Here is a 15,397-nt window from a genome sequence, read left to right on the forward strand (position 1 = left end):
AATATATAATTGTGCACAGGGCACTCACAGGGCAAAACCAGCCTGTCCAGTATTCACTTGTTCTGTAACACTACATTTGAAAATTAACTGCAACAGTTTACTTCAAAATGAACCAAATTGCAGTTATAAAACAGCTGGAGTTCAAATATAATGCTGGCCATTTGCAGAAGCCAGGAGTGAGGTGGGCTGCTTTGTCTCATGACAAGATGTATTTACCTGTCAGAGGTTTATTTTCTAGAAGAGGGATGGGTAACCAAAGAGGGCATGCTCTCCAACTGTCCCAATTTGGTCAGGACAATCTTGATTAATCCTTCGCTGTCCTACTTTTTCACCTGTTTTAAATATGGCCCAGTTTTTATCTTCTCCTTCAACTTTCCCTCTTTGTTCTCAGCTTACTTCCATTGCTGGAGAGGGAGTGCAAAGTGCAAAAGTCATTTTCATTCAATTAACTCAGTGGGAGGACAGGACAGGAGGGGAGTGGAATCTTGCCCTTCCCAGTAGATTCAGGCAAAATCAAACTGCGGCAGCCTCTCCTAGCTTGTCTGTTCCTTCTCATTAATAACTTTTGTCATCTTGACCACACTCTGATGTTACCTGGCCACACATGTCCCAGTTTACATCTGTGAAATGTTGTAGAGTATGAGAGCCAGCATGGTGTAGTGGTTTAAGTGTTGGACTATGAATCTGGAGAACAGGGTTTAAATCCCCGCTTGGCCATGAAACCCACTGAGTGATCCTGGGCAAGTCATACTCTCTCAGCCACAGAGGATGGCAATGACAAACTCCCTCTAAAGAAACTTTCCAAAAAAAAACCCATGAAGCCTCCATAAGTCTGGAAATGACTTGAAGGCACACAACAACAACAACAACAACAACAACAACAACAACAAAGTGAGAGTTGAGGGGTACATCCATCTGATTTTCTCAATCCCAGGCTTGACAAACCAAATTTTACTAATACATTGGTAGTGATAAGCTTGGAGTAGTAAAACTGTTATGGTGGAAGGGTGACCTCCCACATGATGGGACTACAGCTCCTGCCATTTTGTCTGGGGATAGTAGAAGCTCCAGTGTACTACATCTAGGGGACACCTTTTGGGGATGGCTATTCCAGAGAGCTGAGAAGGAAGGGTGGGTACTGAGATCTGAAAAACAGCAGCTTTGGAAACTAATGCATTGATAACACCTTCCACAGAGACAGATGAAGAAGGAACATTTTTGTTAAATCAGGAAAAAGTTGTAGCATGTCAGAACACAACAGGGAGAGCAAATGTAGTCAACACTGGTTCTATCCACCCAATATTTGACATTACCCTCAGGACAGAAATTCTGATGCACAACAACCCTGTTATAAATACTGTAGAGATGTCCTCAGTTGCAAATCAGTCAGCAATAAGCCTTTCAATTCAGCCTCTTCAGACTATTTACTGTTATTTTAAGTATACAAACAAAGAAGGGAGAATGGGAAGGAGGGCACAGAGGTTAAGGTTTCCCATCCAATCTCTATTCACATCCTCTATGGAGTTTATCACACGAGGGAGATCGGGAGTTTACCCCGTGAATATCCTGGGAAAATCGCGTAATTACGTGAAATGATTTCACACGACATCATACAAAAGCCTCCATTAATGTGGTCACAAAAAAGCATTAACACCCATCTTTTTACTTTTGGGATTTCAACAACAATGTATTTCCAGCATCATTTTATTTGTGCGATTGCGTGTGATAATCATTTGCACAATTACTCGCCATTTTCTTTTTATTTGCAGGATGCTTTAAATGCACTTTAATCTCTCTTTAATTAGCCCCAGTGTGATAAATGCCTATGACTTATTCTTGTGGCCAGCAGCATTATAAAGTCTGATGGCCATCAAAATAAAATAAAATAAAATATATGTAGCTGGAGCAGTGACTCTCACACCGCATGAAAGGCTGCATGAAAGATACAGTATCTTGTACTCAGGAACTCTACTAGCAAGAGATAAGAGTACAAAAGATACTACTTAGGTCAACACCTACAAACCTTTTTGTTTTTAATACTTGTACAAGTCTCGTACTGTACCTCCACCCCCAATACTTTCCATAGTTTGAGATGAGATCTAGAAATTCTGCATCCCATGGCTGCCATCGTGCCTTCTAAACACAGCGTACTTTTCCAGACCTGGGTACAAACATCAGAACTTTAAGTCTGGTTCCTTTCCTAATCCACACATTAGAGCTTTGCAACCAAGGAGTATTCCTTTTATTGGGCTCATATAGGGACTGTTTTTCCTTCTTATTCCCTCTTTGCATCCTTCATCCTTCTTGCTAGTCCCTTTTGGTGGAGGCGGAGACAGGACTTGGGTGATTGCTGTCATTTTTTTTTTCTTTTTTGGCTTTCAGTCCCCTCCTTGTTTCTCTCTCTCTCTCTCTGCCATCAAGCCTGGGACCTTGTGGGGAGGACTCAGTTGAGAGACAGATCGACAGACAGACGTGGGAACACTTTCTCAATGGCCATCTCAGCCCTTTCCCTGATTGATCTCTAGGCGTTCAGGACCAAGAATCATCCAGAAAGTTACTAAAATTTGGGCTCAGCATCAGGTCAGTTTGATCCAATGCACAGCCAAAATTCAGTGGGCTGAAGGTTATAACTGTTGACCTTTCTTTGGGTTACGGGCTTAGGTCTCTTGGACAGGAGACGCTAACAATGCTAATCTAGACATGGCAAGAAAGAAATGGGAATTCTGTTGTAGAGAAAATTTTGAAAGGGGTAAGTAGAAATATGAGATTATGCCATGGCCGAGGTCAGGGGAAGTGCTGAAAAAGAGAAGCTCTGGAGCCCATCAGCTTGAAAGTTGCATCCTCTACTTTGGATGCCTTTCTCAGTGCTTTCATGTTGTTGGAACTGGCTGTTGTTGCTTATGAGGGAAATGCACTCTGCGCATGGGTAGAAGCATCCTCCTCTTAGTCATTATTTTGTACAGTTTAAGACTGACCCTCAGCATTAAAAATGATTTCCAAGTCTAAGGTCTGACTATGGTAATTCTCATTTGGTTGACCTTTCACTAGTACTACTATGAGCTGAGAAGACAGAGGTAATGCAGTGGGTGGGTGTCCTATGTACCATCTCTTTCTTCAGATGGTGAAGTGTGTTGGGACTGATAGCGTCCAGCCCAAATGCATCCAGAGTGGCTGACTAGTTTCCAAAGGTTAGACATAAAGTGATTATACGACATAACCAGATATTAAGTAGTAGGGATGAGCAGGGTAGGCTTTCATTTTTGAGTTGCCTGAAAAGCTATCTTTATGTTGTAGATTTTTAAAAATCTAGTGTCTAAAAGTATAATTTTGGGGTCTTTAGGGACAGGAAAGCAACTTGTAAAAATATAAATGAATAAATATCATAAATACAGTTGGCTCTCTGTATCCATGGATTTTTTATCCAGGGATTCAGCCATTCATGGCTTGAAAATATTGAAACGTAACATAAATTCCCAAAGCAAGCCTCGATATTGCCATTTTATAAAAGGGGCACCATTTCACTCTGCCATTGTATGTAATGGGACTTGAGCATCTATGGGTTTTGGTATCAGCGGAGGGTCCTGATACCAAACCTCAGTGGATACCAAGGGCCCCATGTAATCAATTTAAATAAGAGATGTGGTTGAATATATTAATAGATGACTGCTAGCAAAAGATGGTTGATTTTAAAGTTCTATTAGATGGTCAGTCAAAGTTCTGAAGACAGAGAATCACCTAAGGGACCATATCTTTATGGGCATGTTGGAATGTGATTAAGATTAGAGTGCTTTATACAACACTTATTTGTAGCAAAATCCAGCTAAATTTTGTGGAACTTAACTATGGAATTAAAAAGGTAAATAAAGTGTCCTTTGGTTTTCTTACTCACACCGGCACTGAAGAGTAAAACAAACCATCCCCAAACAGGGGAGATGAGATTGCTTCTCACACTGTCTTTGGGCAGCGCAAACACTAACTTCGAAAATTAAATTCTATTTCTTTTTGGACAAAGAAGGAAATGAGAACTGGGAAGATAAATCTGAAAGTGATAGGGTCTGAAGAGCATTGGAGTACATGGAAAATGGGTGGGTAGAGTATATGAAAAGTAGAAAAGCTAATAAGATGCTGACAAACCTATAAAAAAAGAAAACCAACCAAGCGTCTTAAAGCTATCACTGGATATACTTTAGAACGTATTATAGAGCAAGCTATCCCAGACTATAGCCTAATTCAACATAGAAATGGAGTGTGTTATCCAAAATTTCAGTTGTTTAGATATTGAATCAGTGTGGTGTAATGGTTTGAGTGTTGGACTATGGCTCTGGAGGCCAGGGTTTGAATCCGGCTTGGCCATGTAAACCCACTGGGTGACCGCTGGAAGCCACACTGTCTCTGCCTCAGAGGACGGCAATGGCAAACCCCTCTGAAGAAACCTGCCAAGAAAATCCCATGATAGGTTCGCCTTAGGGTTGCCAATAAATCAGAAACAACTTGACAGCACACAAGAAGAAGAAGATATAGTATGAATGGTTGGAGTGTTCTGTGTATTTGTTGTGTACCTTTAAGTTTTTTTCTGACTCTGACTCACGGTGACCCTCAGAGAGAGATGCAGAGTTTTCATGGGGTTTTCTTGACAGGTTTTATTCAGAATGGATTTGCCAAGGTCTGAGAGGGTGACTTGAGGCTGAGAGGGTGACTTGCCCAAGGTCACCCATTGGTTTTCCACTGGTCAGCAGGGATTTGAAGCCTGGTCTCACAGAGTCCTAGTCCAACACTGTAACCACTACATCATGCTGGGTCTCATATATACACCCGAGATTCTGGATAATAGTTCATGTATCTTATGACATGAGCTATAATCCATGAAAGCTCAGGCAGTAATATTTTCTTTAGATGGTAGGATGATAAAGGAGAATTGGTTGTTTTTGCCTCTTTGGAAGTCATTAAGAAATGCACCCAGTGGGAACAAGATGGCAAAGGATGTGCATTGCCTGAGAGTGGGGGGGAAAGAAGACAAAAAACTGGAAGGTAATTTATACTGAGTCAGGACTGGAAGATCACTTGACAGAAAGGATCAGCACTATACATGGAGGGGAAGGGAGACAATGACATACCTGTAGTTCTGAAGTGTACAGAAAAACCACAGTGTCATCTGTAGAGTAAATGGAAAATGTAAATAGATAATGACAGAGCCCAAGCAAATCATTGTGCAGTAGGGCCAATATATTTCAGCCATATTCACTACTTTCTTCACAGAGCTTAATTTTCACATAAGTGTACAAAAAAGCACGTTTGGCATATAGCTAATGGACCTTTTGCATTTATAGTACTGTAAAAGGTAAAGCAAAATGGACTGCCAGCAATCCTAAACATAGCTGCCTATGAGGAAGTCAGACCACTAAGTCTTACTTTGGCATCAGTATACACAGATAAATCAACAGCTAAGCCTGGCTGGTTTTAAAGTCCTATAGATTGTTAGTCAAGGTTTTGAGAGAGCCAAAATGGTGTAATGGTTTGAATGTCGAACTATGACTCTGGAGTCCAGGGTTCGATTCCCAGCTTGATCATGAAACCCGCTGGGTGACCTTGGGCAAGTCATACAGAGGGGGATTAATTAATAATTCTTAGCATTTATTTAATTGCTACTAGAACCCGTTTCCCCTCATAGATACTGTTTGTGTGTGTAAATATTGTCAACGCACACATGCCCTTGTAAAACGAGGCTAGCACTTCACATATGTAATGAAATGGGGTATGACGGTCTTCCCCAATTCAAAAAATAGATGATCACGTTATCTGGGGATAATGAAAATTGTAAAGGATAGCCAGCTGAGAAAAGCTGGGCTACATCATACTGGAATAAAGCGTAGTCCTTACAACAATATTAAAAGGAAAATTGGTATTTTTATACCCCTATTGCAAAAGAGATAAGGTCAGCGGATGAAGCTGAGAGAAAGTACCCTACTTCACTAAAAAGTACATAGTGAATTCATGATAGAGGCAATATTCGAATTGGGGACTTCCCAGATTACTCTCACTTTTTTTAACAGCTGCAGGACACCAAATATGGAAGTATTGCTACACACACACATACAGAGATAGAAAGGATTCTACAAAACAAAGAAAGCTGGTAAGGAAAGTAGCTATAAATGTTTTTTTAAATGACATGACAAAACATCTCAAGAAACAAAAATCCCACAAAAAAGGAAATGGAAAGGTGAACAGTGTGAAAGAAGCAATAGGTACACAGAGAGGATCTCTCCTAACATATAACAAAAGCAGAATGTAGTTTAAGGGTGGCAAATCCTTATTCTTTCTTTCCTCTCCATTTCCCACTAATGTCAGATTGCAGAAACAAATACCTTTGACACATGTTGAGTTTTTGTGCTGATAAGGACCGAAATGGGACATACTGGAACTGAGGATGAAAAATGGGATTTAATAAACGGGGGAGTGGCCTGCATTTTTCATTTTCTCTCCATGGGAATCCAAGAGGATGGGATATTTCCTGAGAAGGATAAAGTCAGGGACTCCCCCACGTCCTTCACTTTGCAGTAGTTAGTTTACCTTCTGCCTAGGCTCTTGGACACCTGGGACCTTTGGAAGCCTCCATGTTCTTGCGATGTGGCTGGCGAGGGAAGCAAGAGTTGAAAGGCAAGTTGGTCTCATGGTAGGAGCTGCCTCTGGTCTGTTTCAGGGTGTCTTAACATTGCTGTCTCTGATTCCACAGCCCGGGTGCCCTGATAACAAATATACCCCATAGATAATTATCTGAAGACACAGGCGCTAGTGATAAGCCTCTATACAATAATATCTGGGGGGCCCTTCATTCTACATATTTCAGCACAGAGTAGAATAACTCACTGGTACAACAGCAACTGTAATTTGAGTTGAGATGAAAATATTCAAAAGGAAATTTAATTCCGGCTGATAAGGACTGGTATGTGTATGTGTGGGCCAGAGATAAGGTGATGTCTCTGATGTTTGTGGCCGTGTTGTTGCTTTGAGGTATTATGGGGAGGGGATATGTGTGGGGGATGTCTAAAGTCCAAAATATATATGTTGTTTTGGAATGGCTTTGGTTGCAGATCATGGAACAGATCGTTTTTTGAACCATAGCTCTCTGAAATACACACTGGCCAAACTGAAGCTGGTAGTAATTTTGAGAATTGCAGTCCAGAAAAAAAAAGGAATAATGTTTCTAAGCTGAGCTCAAACCAGTTCAGCCCTACATACATGCCTCTGTGGCCCTTCAAGTAATTTCTGAGGAAGAATCGACTGGAGTCTCCCAGAAAAGTTCTGGGACCACATTTGAAAAAGCCTTGTTCTGCTTCTTCTTGTTGTTGTTGTTATGTGCCTTCAAGTCATTTTTGACTTATGGCAACACTAAGCCAAACCTATCATGGGGTTTTCTTAGGAGGTTTTTTCAGAGGGGGCTTGCCATTGTCATCCTCTGAGGCTGAGAGAGCGTGATTTGCTCAAGGTCACTCAGTGTGTTTATATGGCTGAGCCAGGAGTCAAATCCTGGTATGTGGAGTCATAGGGTCATAGATGCTCAGACCACTACACCACACTGGCCTGCATCCCTACTAGATAAGCCCCTGCTGGCAACATATCAGGCAGCAAGACCTCTAATGAAAAATGCAAGGTGGCAACAAGCTCATTTGAGAGAAGGATATCCTTCAAAATAAAGCAAAGAACAAAACAAAGCTAAAAAACAAAACCCTGATCTCAAACCATTTAAGGCTTTGTAGATACCGACCAGCATATTTTGCCAGGCCTAGGAAAAATAGGGAGCCAGTGCAGATTAAGCACGTTGGAGTAATTAGCTTTGGGGAATAAAAGAATTCTTGGTAACAATCTTCTGGCTGGACTTTGCACCACCAGACCCTCCAGAGTCCAGCATTTCACGGGTGAAAGCAGGACACATGTGGCCAAGCAACATCTGTGTGGTTGAGATGGAAAAAGTCATTAACACAGAAGAACACAGAAGCTGGGAGAGGCTGTGAAAAGTTGCTTTTGCCAAACCTACTGGGTTAATGCTCATTTAGCCCGACATTGTCTGAAAACAATCCTGCTTTTGCGAGATTTTCCTAGATTTAAATCCCATTTATCCACGGGATTTGGGCACTTCCCTCCCATGTGATAAGGTCCATTGTGCCATTATCTCACTGAAAATGTCCCATTCCTGTCCATTTTAACTCACTCACCCCAAGTATCACAATGTTTATATGTTCCATTTTTTTGTTTACAATATCTAGCTTCCCTTCATTCATTCTTCTCGCATTTCATATTCCTACAATATATATTGTACAGTTTCAGACTTTCCTTTCACCTCTGTTCACATCAACTGGTAAACATGCTTTTGGTTTGTCCTCATTTTGCATTTTATTTACTTATTTATCGTTCCACTTTTCTCCAGAATGAGTGAATGGGATACAAAGTGCAAAGTAATTTGCACCCATTTAATTCAGGAACTGGAAGCAAATAAAGGACAGAATCATGCCCTTCCCAGTAGGCTCAGCAAACTGCTGTATCCTCTTTAGCTTATATACCCTTCTTCATTAATCACTTTTGCCATCTTGACTACACCTTGAGGTTGCTTGGCCACGCTCTTTCTCTTCTCTTCCCCTTACTTTCCCCCATTGTCCTTAACTTACTTCATTTGCTCCAAAAAGATCAATGTGAAAAAGTAGTTTTCTCTCAGTTAACTCAATAGATTGGAAGAAGAGAGTAGGGGTCAGTGTCTGGCCCTTCCCAAGAGGCTCAGGCAAAAACAAACTGCTGCAGCTTCTCCTAACTTGTTTGTTCTTCCTCATTCATAACTTTTGCCTTTGCAAGCACACTCTGAGGTTTCTTGCCCACACATGTCCTGGTTTTCATCTGTGAAATGTTGAAAGGTATGAGATTTTTTTCCTGGCACAATAGTACTGGTACTTAATCCTTTTCCTCGTATCATAATTTTATCATAATCTCCACTGCCAATACTGCCATATTAACATATCAAGAATCATATTTAAATGGTACCCATAATGAACTAGTGTTGTCCATTCCATGGCTTAGAAACACCAAATGACACTTGGGTTTGTATAATCCATCCATTCTGCCTGGCTGTAGTCAGACAAATGTCTCTGGAAGATCTCAAGCAGGGTTTGAAGAAAACGGTCACCTCTGTTTATCTCTCTCCACTGCATCTGGTCTCTCAAAGTCCTGAGGGACCCAGATTTGCTCTCTCCACTTTTGTTCAGAAAGCTGCTGTGAATGCTCAAATTTGCTGCTGAAGATGCTATTGTGGTCTGAAGATAACCAATCTGTGCTTTCAGTTGGCTCTGCGGGGTTATGTTTTGTTTTTAATTGTATTAACTTCTTGCAATCTTGTTGCTTAGTTATGAGATGATTTATAAGCTGCCTCAACCACCGCCTCTGGGGCTACAAAGTGGAGTAGCAGTGGTAAAATAAAACACAACAAAGAAATATAAGATGAGTGGATGGAATCCCCATAGTCCGTCCCCATAGTTCGTTTTGCCCTCCTCCCAGTGCCTTTCCCACATCTGAGAATGGAATCAAGGAGGTCCTTTAAAGGCCCCAGAGGTGGGAAAAGGGGAGGAAGTGAATCAGAAGACAAGAGCTTCACCAGGCCCACGTTCAGAGGAACTTGGCATCTTTTCAAGGTTGATTTCAAAAGCTTCCTTTCGTACCCCCGCTCCATGCCCGAATACACTGCAAAGATGGGGCGATAAGGTCTGGCAGCCGATCCAACTGCCATTTGTGAAGGGGGAACAGGGTCCCAAAAGGACAATATGACAGGCAGGGAAGCACAAGCCCTTGAAAGGCAGTTGCAATTAGGTTAATGCAGAGACAGATCCTTAGAAGTTAATAGGTTAATGCAGAGACAGATCCTAGAAGTTACAAGCTGCTGCTTGCCAAGTGGAGCACTTGGCCAGAAACTGGGCCCCTCCCAGAGAGAAAAAGCCCTCAAATATTCATTGTCATAAGGCTTTGTGCCCCCTCACATTATACAATTATAGCACTATGATTCCACTTTAACTGTCATGGCATCATCCTGAAAAATCCTGGGACTGGCAGTTTAGGGAGGGGACGTTCATCAACCAAATAGCTTCTCCTCTACTGCCTCTGACCAAACTACAAACCCAGAATGCCATAGGATACAGCCATGACAGTAAAAGCAGAATCATAGTGCTATAACTGCATAGTGTGAAAGGGTCCTGCATGATGGCCACTAACTCAGGACCAAGCAGATGTGACAGAGACACTCCCTTATTGAATTTCTCAACTGAAAAACAACGGCTGGCATTCTTCTCGGCACTTGTGTCTTCGTAAGTGGCCTTACATGTATGCAAAATTAAACTCAGCATTTCTCCAATGTCCATATTTACCTAGGAGTTGTGTGAAAACAAAATGTACATTACACAATGATGGAGTGACTGATGTACCATTGTTGAATGCACAATGGGCACCAATGCACATCAGGACACCAGCTAGGGAGGAGTGCCCCATATTTATTAGAACACTCTTGCCAGTATCCAGATGTGAATCTTCACAACTCACTAATGGTGTGTGTGTGTGTGTGTGTGTGTTTCTGCAACATAGCTTGGTATTATTGTTCTATGCCTTCAAATCCTTTCTGGCTTATGGTGACTCCAAGGCAAACCTATTATATGGTTTTCTTGGCAAGATTTGTTCAGAGCAAGTTTGCCTTTGCCTTCCTCTCAGGCTGAGATTGTGACTTGCCCTGACATTCCTAGTGGGTTTCCATGGCTAAGCAAGGATTTGAACCCTGGTCTCCAAAGTCATAGTCAAACCACTAATGATGGCTCTCTGCAACATAGTTACAGATTTGTAGTTATGAATACAGACCGTGGTGTAGATCTTGGCCAAAACCAACAAAAGTTTAGTGCAATGACAAACCTAGATTTTATCCCCTCCAACTAGCCTGATTTAGCAGGCACAGTTCCAGCTTATCCTCTGTCATCCCACTTTTTCAGCTGCCATTAAAAATTCTCGGTTTGTCCCTTTGTCTTCCACAATTGTACTGGTAAACGGGGTATTTAATCCTTTCCCTCTAACTGATCTTATCCCCTACTGCCAATTCTCCATATTTCTACCCAGAGGAAAGTGTCATTGAGTTCTTGGGCTTGTTCACAAGTAAATAGATATAGAACTGAAAACTTGTCAGGGTTAATAGTAATTGAACATGAGGATATATTTGTAACACACACACACGAGAAACCAAAACAGACATAGCATGGCAGCGTTTGCCCCATAGAGGAAAACAAGAAAAAACGAAAGAGATACAATACAGGTATCTGCATTTTTCCTACAGTGCAAATGGTGAATGAGGAAAGGGTTCAAACAGCTGGGAAAATTGCTTTCAGAGACTACAATGGTTAAATACCGGCATTTAACTACTGCACCACCAGGGCTAATTGCACCTACATTTTAATGCTGTTATTAACTTGTAGAGTTTTAAATTTTGTTAGTTGCCTTGAGTTGGTATACTCACCCTAAGGCTTCTTGGCATTTGTGGTTTTGTGAGATACTAAAGAATACTTTGCTGGACAGCTCTACTGGTGTTCAAGGGAGTGAGCTAGAGCTATCTAGAAGAGACGTACCTCAGCAAACTACAGCTCCCAGCAATTAAACTTTTATCACACTGCTATCATTTTGCAGAGTGGATTTCCACAGATGACTACTTCACAGGAGGAGTCAAAGAGCAATTTTGAATACTTTAAAAAAATGTTGGTCACAGATTATAATAATAAAGATTGATTGGCTGACTGATTAAATCAAACTGGAGGAGATGAAACATAACTTTCGCCTTTCAGGCAAAGGTGGTTATGTGCATTCTTTTACAGAAAATAGTCTGATATTTGAGGGTTGTTGTTTGCTAGAGTCATTCTCTTTTTAAAGGGCGGTCCAGTCCAAGTTGGATTTGAAGATAAATAACCATATGAAGGAGAGGAGAGAATTGAAGTTGCCTGTCCACAGTCAGCACATGGAAAGCAGATTCAGAACACATACTAATTTTATCTTGAGACATAATAACTCATAGGCATATTACTGAGAGTCAACATGGCATAGTGTTCTGAGTGCTGGACTATGACTCTGAGACCAAAGTTCAATTTCCCTCTCGGCCGTGACCTTGGGCAAGTCACTCTCTCTCAGCCTCAGGGGAAAATTGTGCCAACAAAACCCCATGTTAGGTTCATCTTCGGTTGCCGTTAAGTCGGAAATGACTCGAAGCCACACAACAACAAAGGCATGCTACTAATTTTATACTGAAATATAATAATTATCAGGCATACTACTTATTTTATCTTGAGATATAACTCTCAGGCTGTAACAAGGTTTGAAATTGCTCTGTGATGGAGCGAACATTGTGTACTATGTGTGGATCAGAACCAGGACTACACTGTATTTTCAGCCCTGTATATATTAATACCAATTCATCTGGTTACAAGCGTTGTCACTTCTACTATAATTTGGCTTAAATCATACAAATAATATCTGATTTTCCATCTGTTGATATAAATCAGCATATGCAGTTTTAGGCAAAATGGCATTTCCTTTTGTCGTCCTTTTTGGTGATGTGACTCCTCTTAAAGGTACTTTCAGTGTGCAAGCCGGTCATGACAGCTATCTTGATGCGCTGCCAAACAGGAGGGAATGCATCAGCAAAGAAGAAACCAAAGTACAATCTAGACTTTTCGCCTCTGCTTATTTATTACAGATGCACTTTTAGATGAAATTATTATGATTTAAATAGAAATATGAGGCAATGCTTTGTAGCAGGGCTGGGTCAAATGTCTCCAGAGCTTTGATTTGACCAGAGAGATGGAAGTATTTTTACAAAAGAGAAAGATAGCGAAAATATTTTCATGCGGGGAGATTTCTTTATTTACAATAGAACACAAAGTAGTCAGGAAGCTTTTTCAAAAAAATCTTCTTTTCAGTTACTTTTTCGTTTACTGGGGAGTTTATCACACAGGAGGAATTTCTCTTAATTTCGAATGAAAAGAAAGTGGGGCCAGAATGCATTCACATGAATTCGCTAGTTCAGCAAATTTACGTGAATTCAAATCGCGCTCGAACTGACTTCCCATTGCCCGAAAATAGCTTGCCATTGCCATTGTGGTAGTCTATCATGCAATAACATGAAACCCTATGATTGCGTTCAGATTGCCATTGGATTGCCATTGGATTATACTTCCAATTTCCCTTGTCTGATAAACTCCCAACATAAACATTAGGAAGAACTTCCTGATGGCAAGAGCTGTTTGATAATGGATTACACTGCCTTGGAGAGTTTTTAAACAGAGGCTGGATGACCATGTTAGAAATGCTTTGATTGTGAATTATGGCTTGACAGGGGACTGGATGACCCTTGTGGTCTCTTCCTACTCTATGATTCTATGATATGATATGATGCGTCCTATTTTATTCAGGTATTCCTGCTCCCCTCCCCTTATTTAAAAAACCAAAAGGAGGTTTCCCAATCCTAATCTGACACACCAGCTGCATTCTGATGGTTTATACTTTATCATTCCTGCTTGGCTCCTCCTGCAAGTGGGAATGGCTAAACAAGCCATGGACTCTACATGTGTGGATTGCTCATAGTTGTGTACAAACCACAACTATGGCTTGTTTCTGTAACACAGCTACAATAAACAGAATAGGGACAGAAAGTGTTTGACATGCAGTATTGTACTCAAAATAGTGCAGTATTCATGTGATAAACAAACTCAAATTCTACACACGCATACACAGATTGAAGGAGGCCCCATTTTTTGGTGCATCATCAGATCTGGAAGGTGATATCAGAGAGGAAAACAGGCCCTGAAGTGACTACGTCAGTTCTAAGAAAGGGAGACTGATCAAACCAAGAGATAGAGGAAGGGGGGGGGGTGAAGTTAGGTTATCAGGTTTGTCTCTAGATACAAGTGCAATGGGAACCACTAGCAAGCCCAGGATTTCTCTGTACCCCTCAGACAAATGTGTGCTGCCCTTCTGGCATTGAACCTCCTGATTTTGAGGGAAGATGAAGGAGCTGGAGTATGTTTAGCTTGGAGAAAGAGATTATTAAGACCTGATAAGGCAGGATATCCCCCTTCAAGAACTTGGTCAGCTGTTACATAGCTGAAGGAGACGTTTATTATCTGTTTCTGTAGAGCAGAAGTGGCCGTCAGATGTGGTTAGGCTACAATTCCCAGTAATCCTGGCCAGTATTGTCATTGATGAAGGATGCTGGGAGTTACAGTACAATAATATCTGGAAGGCCACATGATTCTCATTCCTGTCCTAGAGGCCAACAAATGGATAGTGGAACAAATCGTTTTGGAATTCTCCTTTATTAGAAGTTTCTAAGCTCTGACTGGATGGACACCTACCTGCCAGGGATGCTGTAACAAGGAGAGGGATCATCTCGATCAGAACACTGTGATGTGATTTCCTGCACATGGACTAATGTTGGGGACAACAACAAAATTAACAATGAATATTTGAAAAGACTCAATTTTTTAAATTCAAAATTCAGTGTGACAGGAAAAATTCAAAGTAATAGGATGGAAATAAAATGGTAAGAAAGTATTTTTACATCTGGTTTCTGGACCTGCTGAAGCACATTGATGGACTTTAGATTTAGGGCAATTATTTTCAAACTGCTCTCTATGGGTGGGTGGTGGAGGGAAAGTCTGGGTTCCCTTTGAAAAGAACTTTACCGTGGACCCATTAGTGAGAAATTATAAGTGACGGAGCACACGGCCCCTGAGAAATGGCTCACCACCAGTTGTGATTATCACTTCCGTATTTCCCATGCACTGCACAGATTGAAACACAGAGAAGGGCTGAGTATGCTTTAATTTTCACTGTCAGTTTACTCAGGGCAATGATGACATACCCTCCAACATTTCACAGAGAAAAGCTAGGGCACGTGTGGCCAAGCAACATCAGAGTTGAGATGGAAAAAGCTATTAATGTGGAAAAACAGAAGTGGCATACTTAGCATATTTGACACCTGGTGGATCATTTTTTAATACTCCTTTCCTCTCTTCAGTAGCCTCTTCCAGGTCTGGTGGAGCTGCTGGACAAGTGGTAAAAGAAGAAGAGTCACTTTCCTGCCTGGCCAGCAAAGCCTCCGGACCCAGAAATTCAGCATCCCTTCCCACCAGTGGCTGCTGGTGGGAGCGGGCATTTGATGCCAACCCGGCAGCCTTTTTGGATTTGGTAGAGCTATTGACCAGGTGAAAAAGAAAGGAGATTGGTTTAACTTGAGCCAGCAAAGCCGCCAGACTTGGAACTTCAGCACCCTTTTCAACCCGTGCACTGGGTAACACCCTTCCCTTATGTGTCATCTAGTAAGGTCTGTCTTCCCTGCACT

General features: G+C 41.4%; 1 protein-coding gene across 3 annotated transcripts in view; it reads left to right on the top strand.

Moving 5' to 3' along the window:
* The first annotated feature begins 2,402 nt into the window (after positions 1-2,402).
* Positions 2,403-15,397, top strand: part of GATA1 (GATA binding protein 1) — a 28,897-nt gene continuing 15,902 nt past the window's right edge. Inside the window, exons 1-2 of one of the 3 annotated variants that reach the window (XM_042454610.1) lie at positions 2,403-2,580; positions 14,324-14,596. In XM_042454610.1, the coding sequence (XP_042310544.1) occupies positions 14,594-14,596 (3 nt within the window). In that variant the 5' untranslated portion in view covers positions 2,403-2,580; positions 14,324-14,593. Of the gene's footprint in view, positions 2,581-14,323; positions 14,597-15,073; positions 15,261-15,397 lie in introns of all 3 variants that reach the window. The other 2 variants (XM_042454612.1, XM_042454611.1) reach the window with 2 other exon arrangements.

This window comes from Sceloporus undulatus, chromosome 2 (genome assembly GCF_019175285.1).
Source record: "Sceloporus undulatus isolate JIND9_A2432 ecotype Alabama chromosome 2, SceUnd_v1.1, whole genome shotgun sequence".
Lineage (NCBI taxonomy): Eukaryota > Metazoa > Chordata > Lepidosauria > Squamata > Phrynosomatidae > Sceloporus > Sceloporus undulatus.